This window comes from Salvelinus fontinalis, chromosome 13 (genome assembly GCF_029448725.1).
Source record: "Salvelinus fontinalis isolate EN_2023a chromosome 13, ASM2944872v1, whole genome shotgun sequence".
Lineage (NCBI taxonomy): Eukaryota > Metazoa > Chordata > Actinopteri > Salmoniformes > Salmonidae > Salvelinus > Salvelinus fontinalis.
This window is the reverse complement of record NC_074677.1, coordinates 2,780,572-2,806,462: the sequence shown is the minus strand read 5'-3', so window position 1 is coordinate 2,806,462 and position 25,891 is coordinate 2,780,572. Positions and strand designations below refer to the sequence as shown.

General features: G+C 46.1%; 1 protein-coding gene across 6 annotated transcripts in view; it reads left to right on the top strand.

The window, feature by feature from the left end:
* LOC129867916 (inhibitor of apoptosis protein-like) overlaps positions 1-25,891 on the top strand; it is a 128,195-nt gene that overhangs the window by 40,400 nt on the left and 61,904 nt on the right. For all 6 annotated transcript variants that reach the window (XM_055941398.1, XM_055941397.1, XM_055941404.1 and 3 more), the window contains 5 exons: positions 1,464-1,615; positions 1,704-1,878; positions 9,742-10,045; positions 10,334-10,433; positions 25,260-25,338. In XM_055941398.1, the coding sequence (XP_055797373.1) occupies positions 1,464-1,615; positions 1,704-1,878; positions 9,742-10,045; positions 10,334-10,433; positions 25,260-25,338 (810 nt within the window). The remainder of the gene's footprint in view (positions 1-1,463; positions 1,616-1,703; positions 1,879-9,741; positions 10,046-10,333; positions 10,434-25,259; positions 25,339-25,891) is intronic.

The window sequence follows — 25,891 nt, the reverse complement described above, 5'->3', positions numbered from 1 at the left end:
ATCAGGACAGGTCGTTTCCCTGAGCAGCCATTACGAACACAGGCTGTAAAACAGTGATCACTCAGGTCACTACAGAAAACACCAGACTGATACCTATCAGGATTATTTGTGAGGATAACATCGAGGAGAGTAGCCTTTTCTGGGTGTTTTGGAGTCATACCTTGTGGGATTGGTAATAATCCGAGAAAGATGGAGGGATCTTTCCCTAAATTGGGACACAAGTTTGTCCAGCACCAGATTATGATTGATGATGATGGTGGTGATGATGATGATGGTAGTAATTAGCCACGTCCCAGAGCTTTGACATTGCTGACACCTGACGACGCCCGGATAGGGATTTTAAGTATCTAACCACATATGTTATAACAATCTGTCAGTCGACGACACAGGCGATGACATTGGCACGCAAACATGGGTTCTTGCGTCGCCTCGCGTTAGCTGTGGAATGCACCCTTGATGGTGTTGATGGTTGTGATGGTGTTGGTGAAGGTTGTGGTGGTGAAGGTTGTGGTGGTGAAGGTTGTGATGGTGGCGGTGAAGGTTGTGTTGGTGAAGGTTGTGATGGTGGCGGTGAAGGTTGTGGTGGTGAAGGTTGTGGTGGTGAAGGTTGTGGTGGTGAAGGTTGTGATGGTGGCGGTGAAGGTTGTGATGGTGGCGGTGAAGGTTGTGGTGGTGAAGGTTGTGGTGGTGAAGGTTGTGGTGGTGAAGGTTGTGGTGGTGAAGGTTGTGATGGTGAAGGTTGTGATGGTGAAGGTTGTGATGGTGGCGGTGAAGGTTGTGATGGTGGCGGTGAAGGTTGTGATGGTGGCGGTGAAGGTTGTGATGGTGGCGGTGAAGGTTGTGATGGTGGCGGTGAAGATTGTGATGGTGGCGGTGAAGATTGTGATGGTGGCGGTGAAGATTGTGATGGTGGCGGTGAAGATTGTGATGGTGGCGGTGAAGATTGTGATGGTGGCGGTGAAGATTGTGATGGTGGCGGTGAAGATTGTGATGGTGGCGGTGAAGATTGTGATGGTGGCGGTGAAGGTTGTGATGGTGGCGGTGAAGGTTGTGATTGTGATGGTGGTGATGGTGGTGATGGCGGTGAAGGTTGTGATGGTGGCGGTGAAGGTTGTGATGGTGGCGGTGAAGGTTGTGATGGTGGCGGTGAAGATTGTGATGGTGGCGGTGAAGGTTGTGATTGTGATGGTGGTGATGATGATGGTGGTGATGGTGGTGAAGGTTGTGGTGATGATGATGGTTGTGATGGTGGCGGTGAAGATTGTGATGGTGGCGGTGAAGGTTGTGATGGTGGCGCTGAAGGTTGTGATGGTGGCGGTGAAGGTTGTGATGGTGGCGGTGAAGGTTGTGATGGTGGCGCTGAAGGTTGTGATGGTGGCGGTGAAGGTTGTGATGGTGGCGGTGAAGATTGTGATGGTGGTGATGATGTCTGAATTTTTAATAACGTGTGTTCTCTCCCCCAGGTGTCAGGCCCTGGCCCAGCCCCCCTCCCTGTCTCCGCCCCTAATCCTGCCCCCAACCCGGTGCCGGGGGAGGAGCCTGTTGGATATTTGAATATGGGGTTCTCTGCCCCGCCCCCCTCCAGCCCGCTGAGCTCCAGAGGAGTAGAGGACATGTAAGGACAGACGAGAGGCTCTTATTGGCTAGATGTTTCTCCGTTATTATTGGCTGTTAACCCTGTCATTTGTGCTGTATTTCTGTAGGTCCCACCAGAGACCCCCAACCTGTCACAACCCCAGTATGAGGAGAGAGCAGGACCGTCTGGTCTCCTTCCACTCCTGGAGCCTGTCCATCATCACCCCCTCTGAGCTGGCTACGGCTGGCTTCTATTACCTGGGGCAGGGAGACCGCGTGGCCTGCTTCACCTGTGGAGGACAGGTACTATACTACTACTATACTATACTACTACTCTATAGTACACACTAGCCTTTGAGCAAGCTAAGGCTGGCTTCATTACCTGGGGCAGGGAGTACTATACTACTGGGACAGGGAGACCTAACCCTGTGGAGGACAGGTACTATACAGGTCTTGAATTGAGGCATTTGCAACCATAAACAATAGGTTAAAATGACATCTAATAGTTACATATCATACATGTTTGTGTTCATCTCTGCAAACAAAGCCTCATTTTTAGATGAATTGATGTTCTGCATGTACCTGTAGCTGTTCATGTACCTGTAGCTGTTCATGTACCTGTAGCTGTTCATGTACCTGTAGCTGTTCATGTACCTGTAGCTGTTCATGTACCTGTAGCTGTTCATGTACCTGTAGCTGTTCATGTAGCTGTTCATGTACCTGTAGCTGTTCATGTACCTGTAGCTGTTCATGTACCTGTAGCTGTTCCTGTAGATGTAGCTGTACCTGTAGCTGTACATGTAGATGTAGCTGTAGCTGTTCTTGTACCTGTAGCTGTTCCTGTAGATGTCCCTGTAGATGTAGCTGTTCCTGTAGATGTCCCTGTAGCTGTGCCTGTAGCTGTGCCTGTAGCTGTGCCTGTAGCTGTGCCTGTAGCTGTTCATGTACCTGTAGCTGTTCATGTACCTGTAGCTGTTCATGTACCTGTAGCTGTTCATGTACCTGTAGCTGTTCATGTACCTGTAGCTGTTCATGTACCTGTAGCTGTACATGTAGATGTAGATGTAGCTGTAGCTGTTCTTGTACCTGTAGCTGTTCCTGTAGATGTCCCTGTAGATCTAGCTGTTCCTGTAGATGTCCCTGTAGATGTAGCTGTACCTGTAGATGTACCTGTAGCTGTGCCTGTAGCTGTGCCTGTAGCTGTTCCTGTAGCTGTACCTGTAGCTGTTCTTGTACCTGTAGCTGTTCCTGTAGATGTCCCTGTAGATGTAGCTGTACCTGTAGATGTACCTGTAGCTGTGCCTGTAGCTGTACATGTAGCTGTAGCTGTTCCTGTAGCTGTTCCTGTAGCTGTTCCTGTAGCTGTTCCTGTAGCTGTACCTGTAGCTGTACCTGTAGCGGTTCCTGTAGCTGTACATGTAGATGTACATGTAGATGTAGCTGTAGCTGTTCCTGTAGATGTAGCTGTAGCTGTACCTGTAGCGGTTCCTGTAGATGTACATGTAGATGTACCTGTAGCTGTTCCTGTAGATGTAGCTGTAGCTGTACCTGTAGCTGTACCTGTATCGGTTCCTGTAGCTGTACATGTAGCTGTTCCTGTAGCTTTTCCTGTGGCTGTACCTGTAGCTGTACCTGTAGCTGTACCTGTAGATGTAGCTGTACCTGTAGCTGTACCTGTAGCTGTACCTATAGCTGTAGCTGTAGCTGTAGATGTACCCGTAGCTGTTCCTGTAGCTGTTCCTGTAGCTGTTCCTGTAGCTGTAGCTGTAGCTGTACCTGTAGCTGTACCTGTAGCTGTACCTGTAGCTGTACCTGTGCCTGTAGCTGTTCCTGTAGATGTAGCTGTACCTGTAGATGTTCCTGTAGCTGTTCCTGTAGCTGTTCCTGTAGATATTCCTGTAGCTGTTCCTGTAGCTGTTCCTGTAGATGTAGCTGTACCTGTAGCTGTTCCTGTACATGTAGCTGTTCCTGTAGCTGTTCCTGTTCCTGTAGCTGTTCCTGTAGCTGTACCTGTAGCTGTACCTGTAGCTGTTCCTGTAGCTGTACCTGTAGCTGTTCCTGTAGATGTAGCTGTAGCTGTACCTGTAGATGTACCTGTAGATGTAGCTGTACCTGTAGCTGTCCCTGTAGCGGTTCCTGTAGATGTACCTGTAGCTGTTCCTGTAGCGGTTCCTGTAGATGTAGCTGTTCCTGTAGCGGTTCCTGTAGCTGTACCTGTTCCTGTAGCTGTTCCTGTGGCTGTAGCTGTACCTGTAGCTGTACCTGTACCTGTTCCTGTACCTGTACCTGTACCTGTTCCTGTAGATGTTCCTGTAGATGTACCTGTAGCTGTTCCTGTAGCGGTTCCTGTAGCTGTTCCTGTGGCTGTAGCTGTACCTGTAGCTGTATCTGTACCTGTTCCTGTAGATGTACCTGTAGATGTTCCTGTAGATGTAGCTGTACCTGTAGCTGTCCCTGTAGCGGTTCCTGTAGATGTACCTGTAGCTGTTCCTGTAGCGGTTCCTGTAGATGTAGCTGTTCCTGTAGCGGTTCCTGTAGATGTAGCTGTACCTGTTCCTGTAGCTGTTCCTGTGGCTGTAGCTGTACCTGTAGCTGTACCTGTACCTGTTCCTGTAGCTGTACCTGTACCTGTTCCTGTAGATGTAGATGTAGCTGTTCCTGTAGATGTAGATGTAGCTGTACCTGTAGCTGTCCCTGTAGCGGTTCCTGTAGATGTACCTGTTCCTGTAGCGGTTCCTGTAGCTGTACCTGTTCCTGTAGCGGTTCCTGTAGATGTACCTGTTCCTGTAGCGGTTCCTGTAGCTGTAGCTGTAGCTGTACCTGTTCCTGTAGCTGTAGCTGTTCCTGTAGCTGTTCCTGTAGCTGTTCCTGTAGCTGTTCCTGTAGCTGTGCATGTACCTGTAGCTGTTCCTGTGGCTGTAGCTGTACCTGTAGCTTTAGCTGTAGCTGTTCCTATGGCTGTACCTGTAGCTGTTCCTGTAGCTGTAGCTGTTCCTGTAGCTGTTCATGTAGCTGTTCCTGTAGCTGTACCTGTACCTGTAGCTGTTCCTGTGGCTGTACCTGTACCTGTAGCTGTACCTGTTCCTGTACCTGTAGCTCAGTAACTGGGAGCCAGGTGATTGATTAGTACTTGTAGCTCAGTAACTGGGAGCCAGGTGATTGATTAGTACCTGTAGCTCAGTAACTGGGAGCCAGGTGATTGATTAGTACTTGTAGCTCAGTAACTGGGAGCCAGGTGATTGATTAGTTCCTGTAGCTCAGTAACTGGGAGCCAGGTGATTGATTAGTACCTGTAGCTCAGTAACTGGGAGCCAGGGGATTGATTACTGTCTCCTCTCTGTTCCTGTAGCTCAGTAACTGGGAGCCAGGTGATTGATTACTGTCTCCTCTCTGTAGCTCAGTAACTGGGAGCCAGGTGATTGATTACTGTCTCCTCTCTGTTCCTGTAGCTCAGTAACTGGGAGCCAGGGGATTGATTACTGTCTCATTTACATTACATTTACATTCCATTTAAGTCATTTAGCAGACGCTCTTATCCAGAGCGACTTACAAATTGGTGCATTCACCTTATGACATCCAGTGGAACAGCCACTTTACAATAGTGCATCAGATCTTTTAAGGGGGGGGGGGGGGGGGGGGGGGGGGGGGGGGGCAGAAGGATTGCTTTATCCTAGGTATTCCTTGAAGAGGTGGGGTTTCAGGTGTCTCCGGAAGGTGGTGATTGACTCCGCTGTCCTGGCGTCGTGAGGGAGTTTGTTCCACCATTGGGGTGCCAGAGCAGCGAACAGTTTTGACTGGGCTGAGCGGGAACTGTACTTCCTCAGTGGTAGGGAGGCGAGCAGGCCAGAGGTGGATGAACGCAGTGCCCTTGTTTGGGTGTAGGGCCTGATCAGAGCCTGAAGGTACTGAGGTGCCGTTCCCCTCACAGCTCCGTAGGCAAGCACCATGGTCTTGTAGCGGATGCGAGCTTCAACTGGAAGCCAGTGGAGAGAGCGGAGGAGCGGGGTGACGTGAGAGAACTTGGGAAGGTTGAACACCAGACGGGCTGCGGCGTTCTGGATGAGTTGTAGGGGTTTAATGGCACAGGCAGGGAGCCCAGCCAGCAGCGAGTTGCAGTAATCCAGACGGGAGATGACAAGTGCCTGGATTAGGACCTGCGCCGCTTCCTGTGTGAGGCAGGGTCGTACTCTGCGGATGTTGTAGAGCATGAACCTACAGGAACGGGCCACCGCCTTGATGTTAGTTGAGAACGACAGGGTGTTGTCCAGGATCACGCCAAGGTTCTTAGCGCTCTGGGAGGAGGACACAATGGAGTTGTCAACCGTGATGGCGAGATCATGGAACGGACAGTCCTTCCCCGGGAGGAAGAGCAGCTCCGTCTTGCCGAGGTTCAGCTTGAGGTGGTGATCCGTCATCCACACTGATATGTCTGCCAGACATGCAGAGATGCGATTCGCCACCTGGTCATCAGAAGGGGGAAAGGAGAAGATTAATTGTGTGTCGTCTGCATAGCAATGATAGGAGAGACCATGTGAGGTTATGACAGAGCCAAGTGACTTGGTGTATAGCGAGAATAGGAGAGGGCCTAGAACAGAGCCCTGGGGGACACCAGTGGTGAGAGCGCGTGGTGAGGAGACAGATTCTCGCCACGCCACCTGGTAGGAGCGACCTGTCAGGTAGGACGCAATCCAAGCGTGGGCCGCGCCGGAGATGCCCAACTCGGAGAGGGTGGAGAGGAGGATCTGATGGTTCACAGTATCGAAGGCAGCCGATAGGTCTAGAAGGATGAGAGCAGAGGAGAGAGAGTTAGCTTTAGCAGTGCGGAGCGCCTCCGTGATACAGAGAAGAGCAGTCTCAGTTGAGTGACTAGTCTTGAAACCTGACTGATTTGGATCAAGAAGGTCATTCTGAGAGAGATAGCAGGAGAGCTGGCCAAGGACGGCACGTTCAAGAGTTTTGGAGAGAAAAGAAAGAAGGGATACTGGTCTGTAGTTGTTGACATCGGAGGGATCGAGTGTAGGTTTTTTCAGAAGGGGTGCAACTCTCGCTCTCTTGAAGACGGAAGGGACGTAGCCAGCGGTCAAGGATGAGTTGATGAGCGAGGTGAGGTAAGGTAGAAGGTCTCCGGAAATGGTCTGGAGAAGAGAGGAGGGGATAGGGTCAAGCGGGCAGGTTGTTGGGCGGCCGGCCGTCACAAGACGCGAGATTTCATCTGGAGAGAGAGGGGAGAAAGAGGTCAAAGCACAGGGTTGGGCAGTGTGAGCAGAACCAGCGGTGTCGTTTGACTTAGCGAACGAGGATCGGATGTCGTCGACCTTCTTTTCAAAATGGTTGACGAAGTCGTCTGCAGAGAGGGAGGAGGGGGGGGAGGGGGAGGAGGATTCAGGAGGGAGGAGAAGGTGGCAAAGAGCTTCCTAGGGTTAGAGGCAGATGCTTGGAATTTAGAGTGGTAGAAAGTGGCTTTAGCAGCAGAGACAGAAGAGGAAAATGTAGAGAGGAGGGAGTGAAAGGATGCCAGGTCCGCAGGGAGGCGAGTTTTCCTCCATTTCCGCTCGGCTGCCCGGAGCCCTGTTCTGTGAGCTCGCAATGAGTCGTCGAGCCACGGAGCGGGAGGGGAGGACCGAGCCGGCCTGGAGGATAGGGGACATAGAGAGTCAAAGGATGCAGAAAGGGAGGAGAGGAGGGTTGAGGAGGCAGAATCAGGAGATAGGTTGGAGAAGGTTTGGGCAGAGGGAAGAGATGATAGGATGGAAGAGGAGAGAGTAGCGGGGGAGAGAGAGCGGAGGTTGGGACGGCGCGATACCATCCGAGTAGGGGCAGTGTGGGAAGTGTTGGATGAGAGCGAGAGGGAGAAGGATACAAGGTAGTGGTCGGAGACTTGGAGGGGAGTTGCAATGAGGTTAGTGGAAGAACAGCATCTAGTAAAGATGAGGTCAAGCGTATTGCCTGCCTTGTGAGTAGGGGGGGAAGGTGAGAGGGTGAGGTCAAAAGAGGAGAGGAGTGGAAAGAAGGAGGCAGAGAGGAATGAGTCAAAGGTAGACATGGGGAGGTTAAAGTCACCCAGAACTGTGAGAGGTGAGCCGTCCTCAGGAAAGGAGCTTATCAAGGCATCAAGCTCATTGATGAACTCTCCAAGGGAACCTGGAGGGCGATAAATGATAAGGATGTTAAGCTTGAAAGGGCTGGTAACTGTGACAGCATGGAATTCAAAGGAGGCGATAGACAGATGGGTAAGGGGAGAAAGAGAGAATGACCACTTGGGAGAGATGAGGATCCCGGTGCCACCACCCCGCTGACCAGAAGGTCTCGGGGTGTGCGAGAACACGTGGGCAGACGAAGAGAGAGCAGTAGGAGTAGCAGTGTTATCTGTGGTGAGCCATGTTTCCGTCAGTGCCAGGAAGTCGAGGGACTGGAGGGACGCATAGGCTGAGATGAGCTCTGCCTTGTTGGCCGCAGATCGGCAGTTCCAGAGGCTACCGGAGACCTGGAACTCCACGTGGGTCGTGCGGGCTGGGACCACCAGGTTAGGGTGGGCGCGGCCACGCGGTGTGAAGCGTTTGTATGGTCTGTGCAGAGAGGAGAGAACAGGGATAGACAGACACATGGTTGACAGGCTACAGAAGAGGCTACGCTAATGCAAAGGAGATTGGAATGACAAGTGGACTACACGTCTCGAATGTTCAGAAAGTTAAGCTTACGTTGCAGAAAAATAAGAATAAAATACAAGATCTTATTGACTAAAATGATATAGTACTGCTGGCTGGTGAAGTAGCCTGGCTAGCAGTGGCTACGTTGTTGAAAGTGAAGCTGGCTAGGTAACCTCGACAATTTCACTAAATTTCTCTAAACTACACAATTATCATGGATACAAGGACAGCAAAGACAACTAGCTAACACTACGCTAATCAAGTCGTTCCGTTGTAATGTAAGTTTCTACAGTGCTGCTATTCGGTAGAAGTTGGCTAGCTAGCAGTGTTGGCTAGGTAGGAGGACGGCAGCGCGGCAGGCGAAAAATAGCTGGCTAGCTAACCGATAATTACTCAAAGCTACACAATTATCTTAGATAAAAAGATAGCAAAGAAAACTATGTAGCTAGCTAACACTACACAAGTCAAGTCGTTCCATTGTAATGTAATCGTTTCTACAGTGCTGCTAATCGGTGGCTAGCTGGCTAGCTAGCAGTCTCCTCTCTGTTCCTGTAGCTCAGTAACTGGGAGCCAGGTGATTGATTACTGTCTCCTCTCTGTAGCTCAGTAACTGGGAGCCAGTTGATTGATTACTGTCTCCTCTCTGTAGCTCAGTAACTGGGAGCCAGGTGATTGATTACTGTCTCCTCTCTGTAGCTCAGTAACTGGGAGCCAGGTGATTGATTACTGTCTCCTCTCTGTAGCTCAGTAACTGGGAGCCAGGTGATTGATTACTGTCTCCTCTCTGTAGCTCAGTAACTGGGAGCCAGGTGATTGATTACTGTCTCCTCTCTGTAGCTCAGTAACTGGGAGCCAGGTGATTGATTACTTTCTCCTCTCTGTAGCTCAGTAACTGGGAGCCAGGTGATTGATTACTGTCTCCTCTCTGTAGCTCAGTAACTGGGAGCCAGGTGATTGATTACTGTCTCCTCTCTGTAGCTCAGTAACTGGGAGCCAGGTGATTGATTACTGTCTCCTCTCTGTAGCTCAGTAACTGGGAGCCAGGTGATTGATTACTGTCTCCTCTCTGTAGCTCAGTAACTGGGAGCCAGGGGATTGATTACTGTCTCCTCTCTGTTCCTGTAGCTCAGTAACTAGGAGCCAGGTGATTGATTACTGTCTCCTCTCTGTAGCTCAGTAACTGGGAGCCAGGTGATTGATTACTGTCTCCTCTCTGTAGCTCAGTAACTGGGAGCCAGGTGATTGATTACTGTCTCCTCTCTGTTCCTGTAGCTCAGTAACTGGGAGCCAGGGGATTGATTACTGTCTCCTCTCTGTTCCTGTAGCTCAGTAACTGGGAGCCAGGTGATTGATTACTGTCTCCTCTCTGTAGCTCAGTAACTGGGAGCCAGGTGATTGATTACTGTCTCCTCTCTGTAGCTCAGTAACTGGGAGCCAGGTGATTGATTACTGTCTCCTCTCTGTAGCTCAGTAACTGGGAGCCAGGTGATTGATTACTGTCTCCTCTCTGTTCCTGTAGCTCAGTAACTGGGAGCCAGGGGACCGGGCCGTATCAGAGCACCAGAGACATTACCCCAACTGTCACTTCGTCAGAGGAGACCAGGCCGACAACGTCTCCCTAGCCGGGGTGGTGGGGGGAGTAGCAGGCACCTCTCAGCCCCCCGGGGCAGAAGCCCCCCCTGGCCCCGGCCCCCCAGGCCTCAGTAACGTGTCTAACCCAGCCATGCAGCAGCGTGAGGAGAGGTTGCTGACCTTTGTCCACTGGCCCTTACGTATCCCTGTTCGCCCCGACCAGCTGGCCAAGGCAGGGTTCTACTACGTCGGTGAGACAAAGACATTACATTTCATTATATATTATTATTACATTTCATTATATATTATTATTACATTTTTTATTACATGTTGCAGGGTGTAATTATGATGTGTGTGTGTGTGTGTGTTGCAGGGTGTAATGATGTGTGTGTGTGTGTGTGTGTGTGTGTGTGTGTGTGTGTTGCAGGGCGTAATGATGATGATGATGGTGTGTGTGTGTGTTGCAGGGTGTGATGATGATGATGATGGTGTGTGTGTTGCAGGGCGTAATGATGATGATGATGGTGTGTGTGTTGCAGGGCGTAACGATGACGTGAAGTGCTTCTGTTGTGATGGAGGTCTGAGGTGCTGGGAGTCCGGTGACGACCCCTGGGTGGAGCACGCCAAATGGTTCCCTAGGTAACCACCCATTACATCACTGGTGTTGTGGTCCACTTCCTGCCTGACCTAGACGATAAGGCACCAATGGCTGTGTGCCACGTCATGGATTGGACAGTCGGGCATCAGATTGTTATATCAGCTGACATGTTAAACACGTGTCCAGGCTTTGTTAGGCTGCGTTCCAAACCCTTAAAAGACACACCCTCGTCCACTCCACCCTCGCCTTATGCCCTTGGGGGAATCCCCGTCAACATCTTGTAGGACGGTCCAAATGATCAGCCAAGTAAGGGAAGTTTAAATGATTAGCCAAGCAAGGGACGTTTAAATGATTAGCCAAGCAAGGGACGTTTAAATGATTAGCCAAGCAAGGGAAGTTTAAATGATTAGCCAAGCAAGGGAAGTTTAAATGATTAGCCAAGCAAGGGAAGTTTAAATGATTAGCCAAGCAAGGGAAGTTTAAATGATGAGCCAAGCAAGGGAAGTTTAAATGATGAGCCAAGCAAGGGAAGTTTAAATGATGAGCCAAGCAAGGGAAGTTTAAATGATGAGCCAAGCAAGGGAAGTTTAAATGATGAGCCAAGCAAGGGAAGTTTAAATGATGAGCCAAGCAAGGGAAGTTTAAATGATGAGCCAAGCAAGGGAAGTTTAAATGATGAGCCAAGCAAGGGACGTTTAAATGATTAGCCAAGCAAGGGACGTTTAAATGATTAGCCAAGCAAGGGACGTTTAAATGATTAGCCAAGCAAGGGACGTTTAAATGATTAGCCAAGCAAGGGACGTTTAAATGATTAGCCAAGCAAGGGACGTTTAAATGTTTAGCCAAGCAAGGGAAGTTTAAATGTTTAGCCAAGCAAGGGAAGTTTAAATGTTTAGCCAAGCAAGGGAAGTTTAAATGATGAGCCAAGCAAGGGAAGTTTAAATGATTAGCCAAGCAAGGGAAGTTTAAATGATTAGCCAAGCAAGGGACGTTTAAATGATTAGCCAAGCAAGGGAAGTTTAAATGATTAGCCAAGCAAGGGATGTTTAAATGATTAGCCAAGCAAGGGAAGTTTAAATGATGAGCCAAGCAAGTGAAGTTTAAATGATGAGCCAAGCAAGGGAAGTTTAAATGATGAGCCAAGCAAGGGAAGTTTAAATGATGAGCCAAGCAAGTGAAGTTTAAATGATGAGCCAAGCAAGTGAAGTTTAAATGATGAGCCAAGCAAGGGAAGTTTAAATGATTAGCCAAGCAAGGGAAGTTTAAATGATTAGCCAAGCAAGGGAAGTTTAAATGATTAGCAAAGCAAGGGAAGTTTTCAACGTAAGGCCTTCAGCCCTCGTTTTTAGTGGGCTTTGCGAGTGTATAATGATGTTCACTCCGGGCCTGAACCTCCCCATAATTCAATTCACCGCGATTTGTACATCCGCTAAGAAAAGTCAACGAAAACTTAAAAACAACATCCATGGAGAAGTCAACATACAAGTGGAAATAAAAACGAATGCAAATAAGTTATAAATTGTGCTACTAATGTTACAAACACGTCTCGTAAAAAGTAAATATGTTTTTGTTTTGTTATCTTTTGGAAATTGTAGAACATAAAACATTTTCCTTCTTCAGTAGTTGCAGCTAAGCAGGCTAACATTAGTTAGCTAATTAATATGCTAGCTATCATACAATAGGCGTAGATTAAATATATAATTATTAATATAAGTAGACATACAATCATAGTTGACTGTAGAGCATATAAAAGTACCCACAAGCCACCGGTGGCTGACAACACAATCATCGCGGGACGAACGAGGGCGGTCCATTTCAAATGAATTCCTTCCTGCCTCGCCCCTTGCCCTGCAAGTGTATACTCGTCAGATGTCATGATACGTCATCGGATACGTTAATTTGAGTTCTGAGGGTGAGGGGAGAGGGTGAGGGGAGAGGGTGTGTCTTTTGGGTGTTTGGACCTCAGCCTTAGATCTGCCGTGTGTCTGCAATGGAATCAGGCAGGAACTCTGTGTGGTGTGTGTGTGTGGTGTGTGTGTGGTGTGTGTGTGTGTGTGTGTGTGTGTGTGGTGTGTGTGTGGTGTGTGTGTGGTGTGTGTGTGGTGTGTGTGTGTGGTGTGTGTGTGGTGTGTGTGTGTGTGTGGTGTGTGTGTGTGTGTGGTGTGTGTGTGTGTGTGTGTGTGTGGTGTGTGTGTGTGGTGTGTGTGTGTGGTGTGTGTGTGTGGTGTGTGTGTGTGGTGTGTGTGTGTGGTGTGTGTGTGTGTGTGGTGTGTGTGTGTGTGTGGTGTGTGTGTGTGTGTGGTGTGTGTGTGTGGTGTGTGTGTGTGGTGTGTGTGTGGTGTGTGTGTGTGGTGTGTGTGTGTGTGTTAGGTACTGCCTTCACAAACTATTCACTCCCATTGACTTTTTCCACATCATGTTGTGTTAAGAAGTGGGTTTACAATGGATTTGTCTTTTGTTTTGTCAACGATCTACACAAAATACCCAAATGCTAACTATTGTAAAAAAATATATAATAATAATAATAGGTCAATTAAACACTAATACAGTATAACTTGATCAGTGTTCAACCCCCGGAGTCAATCACCATCTTCTCAACATTTCTGGATAAACAGTAACCTAAAACACAAGTCAAATATACACTGGAGTTTCCACCTTTATTTAACCAGGTCTCATTTACAACTGCGACCTGGCCAAGATAAAGCAAAGCAGCGCGACACAAACAACAACACAGAGTTACACATGGAATAAACAAAACGTACAGTCAATAATACAATAGAAAACGTCTGTATACAGTGTGTGCAAATGTAGTAAGATTAGGGAGACAAGGCAATAAATAGGCCATAGTGGCGAAATAATTACAATTTAGCAATTAAACACTGGAGTGATAGATGTGCAGAAGATGAATGTGCAAGTAGAGATACTGGGGTGCAAAAGAGCCAAAAATAAATAATATGGGGATGAGGTAGTTGGATGGCCTATTTACAGATGGGCTATGTACAGGTGCAATGATCGGTAAGCTGCTCAGACAGCTGATGCTTAAAGTTAGAGAGGGACTCCAGCTTCAGTGATAGTATCACTACTAGGAGGATATGAGGGTGCCTGTGTTTACAGATTTAGGGTTGTACCTGGTAGGTTCCATGATAATTTGTGTGAGATTGAGGGCATCTAACTTAGATTGAAGGACAGCCGGGGTGTTAAGCATGTCCCAGTTTAGATCACCTAAAAGTACAAGCTGTGAAGATTGATGGGGGGGCAATCATTTCACATCTGGTGTCCAGGGCACAGCTGGGGGCTGAGGGGGGGTCTATAACAAGCGGCAACACAGAGGGGGGTCTATAGCAAGCGGCAACACAGAGGGGGGTCTATAACAAGCGGCAACATTGAGGGACTTATTTTTAGAGAGGTGGATTTTTAAAAGTAGAAGTTCAAATTGTTTGGCCACAGACCTGGATAGTATAACAGAACTCTGCAGGCAATCTTTGCAGTAGATTGCAACACCGCCCCCTTTGGCCGTTCTATCTTGTCAGAAAATGTTATAGTTAGGGATTGAAATTTCAGGATTTTTGGTGGCCTTCCAAAGCCAGGATTCAGACACGGCTAGGTTGGTGGAGTGTGCTAAAGCAGTGAGTAAAACACACTTAGGGAGGAGGCTTCTCATGTTAACATGCATGAAACCAAGGCCCTTACGGTTACAGAAATCAACAAATGATAGCGCCTGGGGAATAGGAGTGGAATTGGGGGCTACAGGGTCTGGGTTAACCTCTACATCACCAGAGTAGGATAAGGGTACGGCTAAAGGCTATAAGAACTGGTCGTCTAGTGCGTTGGGAACAGAGAATAAAAGGAGCAGATTTCTGAGCATGTTAGATTAGATTTGGGGCATAATGTACAGACAAGGGTATGGTGGGATGTGAGTACAGTTGAGGTAAACCTAGGCGTTGAGTGACGATGAGAGAGGTTTGGTCTCTGGAGTCACCAGTTAAGCCAGGTGAGGTCTCCGCATTTGTGTGAGGTGGGGCAAAAGAGCTATCTAAGGCATTTTGAGCGGGACTGAGGGCTCTACAGTGAAATGAAACAATAAGAACTAGCCAAGACAGCAGTAGACAAGACATATTGACATTAGAGAGAGGCATAATGTAATCACAGGTGTTGATCAGGAGAGCTAAGACAGCACTAGGTAAATGGTGATGAATGGGCAGAGCCGGTCAGTTATGTACATACAGGACCTGAGTTCGATGACTGGGGCCGACAAGTAAACAAAATTACGTTCCATGTTATTGAAACAGTCCAGGGGGCATCAGCTGTGTAGCCGAGTGATCATAGTGTCAAAAGAGCAGCAATAGGTGAGTCAGAGTGTCGTTCGCTAGTCACTACTACACTAGACGAGCAGGGGACACAGCGTTTAGAAAAGCTAGCGGGCCGGGGCTAGTAGATGGTTCTTCGGCGACATCGTAACAGAATGGCGTGTTGAGACCACATCAGGCGATCACGTCGGCAGTCCAGTCGTGATGGATCGGCGGGGCAGTCCGGTCGTGATGGATCGGCGGGGCAGTCCGGTCGTGATGGATCGGCGGGGCAGTCCAGTCGTGATGGATCGGCGGGGCAGTCCGGTCGTGATGGATCGGCGGGGCAGTCCGGTCGTGATGGATCGGCGGGGCACCGTGTCGACAATAAAGGGTCCAGGCCAATTGGCAAAGGAGGTATTGTAGCCCTAGAACTAGCTGCTATATGGGCCTAGCTCGAGGCTAGCTGGTGCTTGCGTCGGGACAGAGGCGTAACAGTAGCCACTCGTTTGCAGCTAGCTGTGATGATCCGGTGTAATGATCCAGAGCGTCAGGAATCCAGTGATATGTTAGAGAGAAGCAGTCCGATATGCTCTGGGTTGATATTGCACTGTGCAGATTGGAAGGTGATTGTCTGAGCTAAGGCTGTCTGATGACCAGGAAAAAGGCGAAGACTGCTAGCCGTGGCTAACAAAGACTAGTAGCTAGTTAGCTGGCTAGAGGACCGCTAGCCGCGGCTAATAAAGACTAGTAGCTAGTTAGCTGGCTAGAGGACCGCTAGCCACGGCTAATAAAGACTAGTAGCTAGTTAGCTGGCTAGAGGACCGCTAGCCGCGGCTAATAAAGACTAGTAGCTAGTTAGCTGGCTAGAGGACCGCTAGCCGCGGCTAATAAAGACTAGTAGCTAGTTAGCTGGCTAGCTCCTGATGGAAGTTCCAGTTATAAGGAATAAAAATAGCAGATCCGTACCACATTGGGTGAGGCGGGTTGCAGGAAAGTGTATTTAGTTCGTAGATAGAAAGTGAGATTAAGATATATACGAAAAAGGCCGGCCATTTACACGGGATAAGACACGGGATAAGTCAAAGACAAATACACATGCAATATACTGCATCGCCATCTTGGAGTCTAAACCAAGAGTTGCCTTCCAAGTCGACAGTGAATGTTCCTGAGTGGCCTAGTTACAGTTTTAACTTAAATCTACTTGACAATCTATGGCAAGACCTGAAAATGGTTGTCAAGCAATGATCAATGGTTGTCGAGCAATAGATTTTGAAGAGAATAATGGGCCAATGTTGCACAATCCAGGTGTGGACAGCTCTTAGAGCCTTACCCAGAAAGACTCACAGCTCTTAGAGCCTTACCCAGAAAGACTCACAGCTCTTAGAGCCTTACCCAGAAAGACTGTCAGCTCTTAGAGACTTACCCAGAAAGACTGTCAGCTCTTAGAGCCTTACCCAGAAAGACTGTCAGCTCTTAGAGCCTTACCCAGAAAGACTGTCAGCTCTTAGAGCCTTACCCAGAAAGACTCACAGCTCTTAGAGCCTTACCCAGAAAGACTCACAGCTCTTAGAGCCTTACCCAGAAAGACTGTCAGCTCTTAGAGCCTTACCCAGAAAGACTGTCAGCTCTTAGAGCCTTACCCAGAAAGACTGTCAGCTCTTAGAGCCTTACCCAGAAAGACTGTCAGCTCTTAGAGACTTACCCAGAAAGACTGTCAGCTCTTAGAGACTTACCCAGAAAGACTCACAGCTCTTAGAGCCTTACCCAGAAAGACTGTCAGCTCTTAGAGACTTACCCAGAAAGACTGTCAGCTCTTAGAGCCTTACCCAGAAAGACTCACAGCTCTTAGAGACTTACCCAGAAAGACTCACAGCTCTTAGAGCCTTACCCAGAAAGACTGTCAGCTCTTAGAGACTTACCCAGAAAGACTGTCAGCTCTTAGAGCCTTACCCAGAAAGACTGTCAGCTCTTAGAGCCTTACCCAGAAAGACTCACAGCTCTTAGAGCCTTACCCAGAAAGACTCACAACTCTTAGAGCCTTACCCAGAAAGACTGTCAGCTCTTAGAGACTTACCCAGAAAGACTGTCAGCTCTTAGAGCCTTACCCAGAAAGACTCACAACTCTTAGAGCCTTACCCAGAAAGACTGTCAGCTCTTAGAGACTTACCCAGAAAGACTGTCAGCTCTTAGAGCCTTACCCAGAAAGACTCACAGCTCTTAGAGCCTTACCCAGAAAGACTGTCAGCTCTTAGAGCCTTACCCAGAAAGACTGTCAGCTCTTAGAGACTTACCCAGAAAGACTGTCAGCTCTTAGAGCCTTACCCAGAAAGACTGTCAGCTCTTAGAGCCTTACCCAGAAAGACTCACAGCTCTTAGAGCCTTACCCAGAAAGACTCACAGCTCTTAGAGCCTTACCCAGAAAGACTCACAGCTCTTAGAGCCTTACCCAGAAAGACTGTCAGCTCTTAGAGACTTACCCAGAAAGACTCACAGCTGTAATCGCTGCCAAAGGTGATTCTACAAAGTATTGACTCAGGGGTGTGAATACTTAAGTGAATTAGATATTTCTGTATTTAATTTTCAATACATTTGCAAAAATGACAAAAAATATGTTTTTACTTTGTCATTATGGGGTATTGTGTTTAGATGAGTGAGAAACGAAATCGATTTAATCTAATTTGAATTCAGGAGCGGTTGTATGCGCTACAACTAAATGTGGAATAAGTCAAGGAGTATGAATACTTTCGCAAGGCACTTGTATTAATGTTACTATGGTAACCTGTCAGTATATGTTACTATGGTAACCTGTCAGTATATATTAATGTTACTATGGTAACCTGTCAGTATATATTAATGTGACTATGGTAACCTGTCAGTATATATTAATGTGACTATGGTAACCTGTCAGTATATATTAATGTGACTATGGTAACCTGTCAGTATATATTAATGTTACTATGGTAACCTGTCAGTATATATTAACGTGACTATGGTAACCTGTCAGTATATATTAACGTGACTATGGTAACCTGTCAGTATATATTAATGTGACTATGGTAACCTGTCAGTATATATTAATGTGACTATGGTAACCTGTCAGTATATATTAATGTGACTATGGTAACCTCTCAGTATATATTAATGTGACTATGGTAACCTCTCAGTATATATGAATGTGACTATGGTAACCTGTCAGTATATATGAATGTGACTATGGTAACCTGTCAGTATATATGAATGTGACTATGGTAACCTGTCAGTATATATGAATGTGACTATGGTAACCTGTCAGTATATATTAATGTGACTATGGTAACCTGTCAGTATATATTAATGTGACTATGGTAACCTGTCAGTATATATTAATGTGACTATGGTAACCTGTCAGTATATATTAATGTTACTATGGTAACCTGTCAGTATATATGAATGTGACTATGGTAACCTGTCAGTATATATGAATGTGACTATGGTAACCTGTCAGTATATATGAATGTGACTATGGTAACCTGTCAGTATATATGAATGTGACTATGGTAACCTGTCAGTATATATGAATGTGACTATGGTAACCTGTCAGTATATATGAATGTGACTATGGTAACCTGTCAGTATATATTAATGTGACTATGGTAACCTGTCAGTATATATTAATGTGACTATGGTAACCTGTCAGTATATATTAATGTGACTATGGTAACCTGTCAGTATATATTAATGTGACTATGGTAACCTGTCAGTATATATTAATGTGACTATGGTAACCTGTCAGTATATATTAATGTGACTATGGTAACCTGTCAGTATATATTAATGTGACTATGGTAACCTGTCAGTATATATGAATGTGACTATGGTAACCTGTCAGTATATATGAATGTGACTATGGTAACCTGTCAGTATATATGAATGTGACTATGGTAACCTGTCAGTATATATGAATGTGACTATGGTAACCTGTCAGTATATATGAATGTGACTATGGTAACCTGTCAGTATATATTAATGTGACTATGGTAACCTGTCAGTATATATTAATGTGACTATGGTAACCTGTCAGTATATATTAATGTTACTATGGTAACCTGTCAGTATATATTAATGTGACTATGGTAACCTGTCAGTATATATTAATGTGACTATGGTAACCTGTCAGTATATATTAATGTGACTATGGTAACCTGTCACTGTATATTAATGTGACTATGGTAACCTGTCAGTGTATATTAATGTGACTATGGTAACCTGTCAGTATATATGAATGTGACTATGGTAACCTGTCAGTATATATACATGTGACTATGGTAACCTGTCAGTATATATTAATGTGACTATGGTAACCTGTCAGTATATATTAATGTGACTATGGTAACCTGTCAGTATATATTAATGTGACTATGGTAACCTGTCAGTATATATGAATGTGACTATGGTAACCTGTCAGTATATATGAATGTGACTATGGTAACCTGTCAGTATATATGAATGTGACTATGGTAACCTGTCAGTATATATTAATGTGACTATGGTAACCTGTCAGTATATATGAATGTGACTATGGTAACCTGTCAGTATATATGAATGTGACTATGGTAACCTGTCAGTGTATATTAATGTGACTATGGTAACCTGTCAGTGTATATGAATGTGACTATGGTAACCTGTCAGTGTATATGAATGTGACTATGGTAACCTGTCAGTATATATGAATGTGACTATGGTAACCTGTCAGTATATATGAATGTGACTATGGTAACCTGTCAGTATATATGAATGTGACTATGGTAACCTGTCAGTATATATGAATGTGACTATGGTAACCTGTCAGTATATATGAATGTGACTATGGTAACCTGTCAGTATATATTAATGTGACTATGGTAACCTGTCAGTATATATTAATGTGACTATGGTAACCTGTCAGTATATATTAATGTGACTATGGTAGCCTGTCAGTATATATGAATGTGACTATGGTAACCTGTCAGTATATATGAATGTGACTATGGTAACCTGTCAGTATATATGAATTTCCTGCAAAAGCTTTCCTGCAACCCGCTTCACCAATTACAATAAGTACTATTCACCTCAATCTGAAAATCCATCGTGGAAGATAGCCAGGGGCTAATTCAGAAGCTAGCCTGAAAGCTAATCCAGAAGCTACTCCGATAGCTAGCCAGAAGCTAATCTGTAGCTGCCCCGAAATTAGCCGGTTTGCTGGCTAGCGTTGGTGTTTCAGCTGCCCACGTTTTTGCGGTCATCAGCTATTCCTCTAGCTCGATAATCTACCGGCACTTTAGTGCAACGCGACTCGGACCGGAGCATTCCGGGACTTTTTTTCTCTCAGTTTCCCCGGATTCCAACCGCAGCCTCAGCCTCTATTTTGCACCTTGATTTCGCAGCTAGCTAGCTGCATACCGTGTGACTATTGGCTTACGTCGACCCCGGAGCTAACTCAAATCATGCTGGAGCTAGCCAGCTGAGGAGTTCCATCACCATCCGGACCCGCTTCTTTGTTGCTGCTGCAGATACGGAACCCCACCGGGCCTTCACGACTGACTGCCGACGTTATCTGCCCGAGGGATTTATCCAACCGGCACCTCCGTCCCGGCGTTACCTGAACGCTCATCTGAGGCCCGCTAATCGTTAGCAGTCTTATCGGCTGCTATCTGAACAAAACCCCACTACACGGAACCTACCGACGGAAACGCACGAGGTATCTACAAACAGACCTCCATCCTATGCTGCTACCGATAGCCATATACCCGGCCAGCTGTCTGGATCGCCACGACCCCAACCAACCTCTACTCACTGGACCCTTATTTATCACTCGATTAAGCTTGCCTCTCCTTAATGTAAATATGCCTTGTCCATTGCTGTTCTGGTTAGTGTTTATTGGCTTATTTCACTGTAGAGATTCTAGCCCTGCTCTCTATACCATATCCAACCCTGCAGTTCCACCACCCACATATGCGATGACATCACCTGGTTTCAATGATGTTTCTAGAGACAAGATCTCTCTCATCATCACTCAATACCTAGGTTTACCTCCACTGTATTCACATCCTACCATACCTTTGTCTGTACATTATTCCTTTAAACTATTTTATCGCCCCCAGAAACTTCCTTTTACTCTCTGCTCTGGTAGCTCTAGGCGACCAATTCTCATAGCTTTTAGCCGTACTATTATCCTACTTCTCCTCTGTTCCTCTGGTGATGTAGAGGTGAATCCAGGCCCTGCAGTACCTGGCTCCACTCCTATTCCCCAGGCGCTCTCTTTTGATGACTTCTGTAACCGTAATAGCCTTGGCTTCATGCATGTTAACATTAGGAGCCTCCTCCCTAAGTTTGTTTTGTTCACTGCTTTAGCACACTCTACCAACCCGGATGTATTAGCCGTGTCTGAATCCTGGCTTAGAAAGACCACCAAAAATTCAGACATTTTTATCCCCAATTACAATATTTTCAGACAAGATAGAACGGCCAAAGGGGGCGGTGTTGCAATCTACTGCAAAGACTGCCTGCAGAGTTCTGTTATACTATCCAGGTCTGTTCCCAAACAATTTGAACTTCTACTTTTAAAAATCCACCTCTCTAAAAACAAGTCTCTCACCGTTGCCGCCTGCTATAGACCACCCTCTGCCCCCAGCTGTGCTCTGGACACTATATGTGAACTGATTGCCCCCCATCTATCTTCAGAGCTCGTGCTGCTAGGCGACCTAAATTTGAACATGCTCAACACCCCAGCCACCCTACAATCTAAGCTTGATGCCCTCAATCTCACACAAATTATTAATGAACCTACCAGGTACCACCCCAATTCCGTAAACACGGGTACCCTCATAGATATCATCCTAACAAACTTGCCCTCCAAATACACCTCTGCTGTTTTTAACCAAGATCTCAGCGATCACTGCCTCATTGCCTGCATCCGTAATGGGTCAGCGGTCAAACGACCTCCACTCATCACTGTCAAACGCTCCCTGAAACACTTCAGCGAGCAGGCCTTCCTAATTGACCTGGCCGGGGTATCCTGGAAGGATATTGATCTCATCCCGTCAGTAGAGGATGCCTGGTCATTTTTTAAAAATGCCTTCCTCACCATCTTGAATAAGCATGCCCCATTCAAGAAATTTAGAACCAGGAACAGATATAGCCCTTGGTTCTCTCCTGACCTGACTGCCCTTAACCAACAGAAAAACATCCTATGGCGTTCTGCATTAGCATCGAACAGCCCCCGTGATATGCAACTTTTCAGGGAAGCCAGAAACCAATATACACAGGCAGTTAGAACAGCCAAGGCTAGCTTTTTCAAGCAGAAATTTGCTTCCTGCAACACAAATTCAAAAAAGTTCTGGGACACCGTAAAGTCCATGGAGAATAAGAACACCTCCTCCCAGCTTCCAACCGCCCTGAAGATAGGAAACACTGTCACCACCGACAAATCCACTATAATTGAGAATTTCAATAAGCATTTTTCTACGGCTGGCCATGCTTTCCACCTGGCTACCCCTACCCGGGATAACAGCACTGCCCTCCCCTCTGCTACTCGCCCAAGCCTTCCCCATTTCTCTTTCTCCCAAATACAGTCAGCTGATGTTCTTAATGAGCTGCAAAATCTGGACCCTTACAAATCAGCCGGGCTAGATAATCTGGACCCTTTCTTTCTAAAACTATCTGCTGAAATTGTTGCCACCCCTATTACTAGCCTCTTCAACCTCTCTTTCGTGTCGTCTGAGATCCCCAAAGATTGGAAAGCAGCTGCGGTTATCCCCCTCTTCAAAGGGGGGGACACCCTTGACCCTAACTGCTACAGACCTATATCTATCCTACCCTGCCTTTCTAAGGTCTTCGAAAGCCAAGTCAACAAACAGATTACCGACCATTTCGAATCACACCACACCTTCTCCGCTATGCAATCTGGTTTCAGAGCTGGTCATGGGTGCACCTCAGCCACGCTCAAGGTCATAAACGATATCGTAACCGCCATCGATAGGAAACAATACTGTGCAGCCGTATTCATTGACCTGGCCAAGGCTTTTGACTCTGTCAATCACCACATCCTCATTGGCAGACTCGACAGCCTTGGTTTCTCTAATGATTGCCTCGCCTGGTTCACCAACTACTTCTCTGATAGAGTTCAGTGTGTCAAATCGGAGGGTCTGTTGTCCGGGCCTCTGGCAGTCTCTATGGGGGTGCCACAGGGTTCAATTCTTGGACCGACTCTCTTCTCTGTTTACATCAATGATGTCGCTCTTGCTGCTGGTGATTCTCTGATCCACCTCTACGCAGACGACACTATTCTGTATACTTCTGGCCCTTCTTTTGACACTGTGTTAACAACCCTCCAGGCGAGCTTCAATGCCATACAACTCTCCTTCCGTGGCCTCCAACTGCTCTTAAATACAAGTAAAACCAAATGCATGCTCTTCAACCGATCGCTGCCTGCTCCGGCCCGCCTGTCCAACATCACTACTTTGGACGGCTCTGACTTAGAATATGTGGACAACTACAAATACCTAGGTGTCTGGTTAGACTGTAAACTCTCCTTCCAGACCCACATCAAACATCTCCAATCCAAAGTCAAATCTAGAATTGGCTTCCTATTCCGCAACAAAGCATCCTTTACTCATGCTGCCAAACATACCCTTGTAAAACTGACCATCCTACCAATCCTCGACTTCGGTGATGTCATTTACAAAATAGCCTCCAAAACCCTACTCAATAAATTGGATGCAGTCTATCACAGTGCCATCCGTTTTGTCACCAAAGCCCCATATACTACCCACCACTGCGACCTGTATGCTCTCGTTGGCTGGCCCTCGCTTCATACTCGTCGCCAAACCCATTGGTTCCAGGTCATCTACAAGACCCTGCTAGGTAAAGTCCCCCCTTATCTCAGCTCGCTGGTCACCATAGCAGCACCTACCCGTAGCACGCGCTCCAGCAGGTATATCTCTCTAGTCACCCCCAAAACCAATTCTTCCTTTGGACGCCTCTCCTTCCAGTTCTCTGCTGCCAATGACTGGAACGAACTACAAAAATCTCTGAAACTGGAAACACCTATCTCCCTCACTAGCTTTAAGCACCAGCTGTCAGAGCAGCTCATAGATTACTGCACCTGTACATAACCCATCTACAATTTAGCCCAAACAACTACCTCTTTACCTACTGTATTTATTTATTAATTTATTTTGCTCCTTTGCACCCCATTATTTCTGTCTCTACTTTGCACTTTCTTCCAATGCAAACCAACCATTCCAGTGTTTTTTTTAGTTTTTATTTTACTTGCTGTGTTGTACTCACTTCGCCTCCATGGCCTTTTATATTTTTATTTATTTATACATATATCTGTTTGCCTTCACCTCCCTTATCTCACCTCACTTGCTCACATTGTATATAGACTTATTTTTTTTATCTTTTTCACTGTATTATTGACTATATGTTTGTTTTTACTCCATGTGTAACTATGTGTTGTTGTATGTGTCGAACTGCTTTGCTTTATCTTGGCCAGGTCGCAATTGTAAATGAGAACGTGTTCTCAATTTGCCTACCTGGTTAAATAAAGGTTAAATAAATAAAAAATAAATAAATGAATGTGACTATGGTAACCTGTCAGTATATATGAATGTGACTATGGTAACCTGTCAGTATATATGAATGTGACTATGGTAACCTGTCAGTATATATGAATGTGACTATGGTAACCTGTCAGTATATATGAATGTGACTATGGTAACCTGTCAGTATATATTAATGTGACTATGGTAACCTGTCAGTATATATTAATGTTACTATGGTAACCTGTCAGTATATATTACTGTGACTATGGTAACCTGTCAGTATATATTAATGTGACTATGGTAACCTGTCAGTATATATTAATGTGACTATGGTAACCTGTCAGTATATATTAATGTGACTATGGTAACCTGTCAGTATATATTAATGTGACTATGGTAACCTGTCAGTATATATTAATGTGACTATGGTAACCTGTCAGTATATATTAATGTGACTATGGTAACCTGTCAGTATATATTAATGTGACTATGGTAACCTGTCAGTATATATTAATGTGACTATGGTAACCTGTCAGTATATATTAATGTGACTATGGTAACCTGTCAGTATATATTAATGTGACTATGGTAACCTGTCAGTATATATTAATGTGACTATGGTAACCTGTCAGTATATATGAATGTGACTATGGTAACCTGTCAGTGTATATGAATGTGACTATGGTAACCTGTCAGTGTATATTAATGTGACTATGGTAACCTGTCAGTGTATATTAATGTGACTATGGTAACCTGTCAGTATATATGAATGTGACTATGGTAACCTGTCAGTATATATGAATGTGACTATGGTAACCTGTCAGTATATATGAATGTGACTATGGTAACCTGTCTGTATATATTAATGTGACCATGGTAACCTGTCTGTATATATTAATGTGACCATGGTAACCTGTCAGTATATTTTAATGTAACTTTGGTAACCTGTCAGTATATTTTAATGTAACTATGGTAACCTGTCAGTATATATTAATGTAACTATGGTAACCTCCAGGTGTGTGTACCTGCTCCAGGAGAAAGGTCAGGAGTTTGTCCACCAGATCCAGGCTCGCTTCCCTCGCCTCTTTGAACAGGTAACACCTGCTTATACACCTTATTCACGTGTTTATTTACCAACAATCACATTTTATAACGGGGTCATGGCCTGTTGAAGCAAGAAACAGAACTCTCCCTAAAATATATATTAAAAAAACTACGCACTATAACCAAGTTATTTTATTTTGGATACCAGATGCCTCAAGTGTTAAACGGTGTTAACCGGTCCTGGTAATCCATCTGGCCCTGCCGCCTTGTGAATGTTAACCCGTGTTAACCGGTCCTGGTAATCCATCTGGCCCTGCCGCCTTGTGAATATTAACCGGTGTTAAACGGTCCTGGTAATCCATCTGGCCCTGCCGCCTTGTGAATGTTAACCGGTGTTAACCGGTCCTGGTAATCCATCTGGCCCTGCCGCCTTGTGAATATTAACCGGTGTTAAACGGTCCTGGTAATCCATCTGGCCCTGCCGCCTTGTGGATGTTAACCGGTGTTAAACGGTCCTGGTAATCCATCTGGCCCTGCCGCCTTGTGAATGTTAACCGGTGTTAAACGGTCCTGGTAATCCATCTGGCCCTGCCGCCTTGTGGA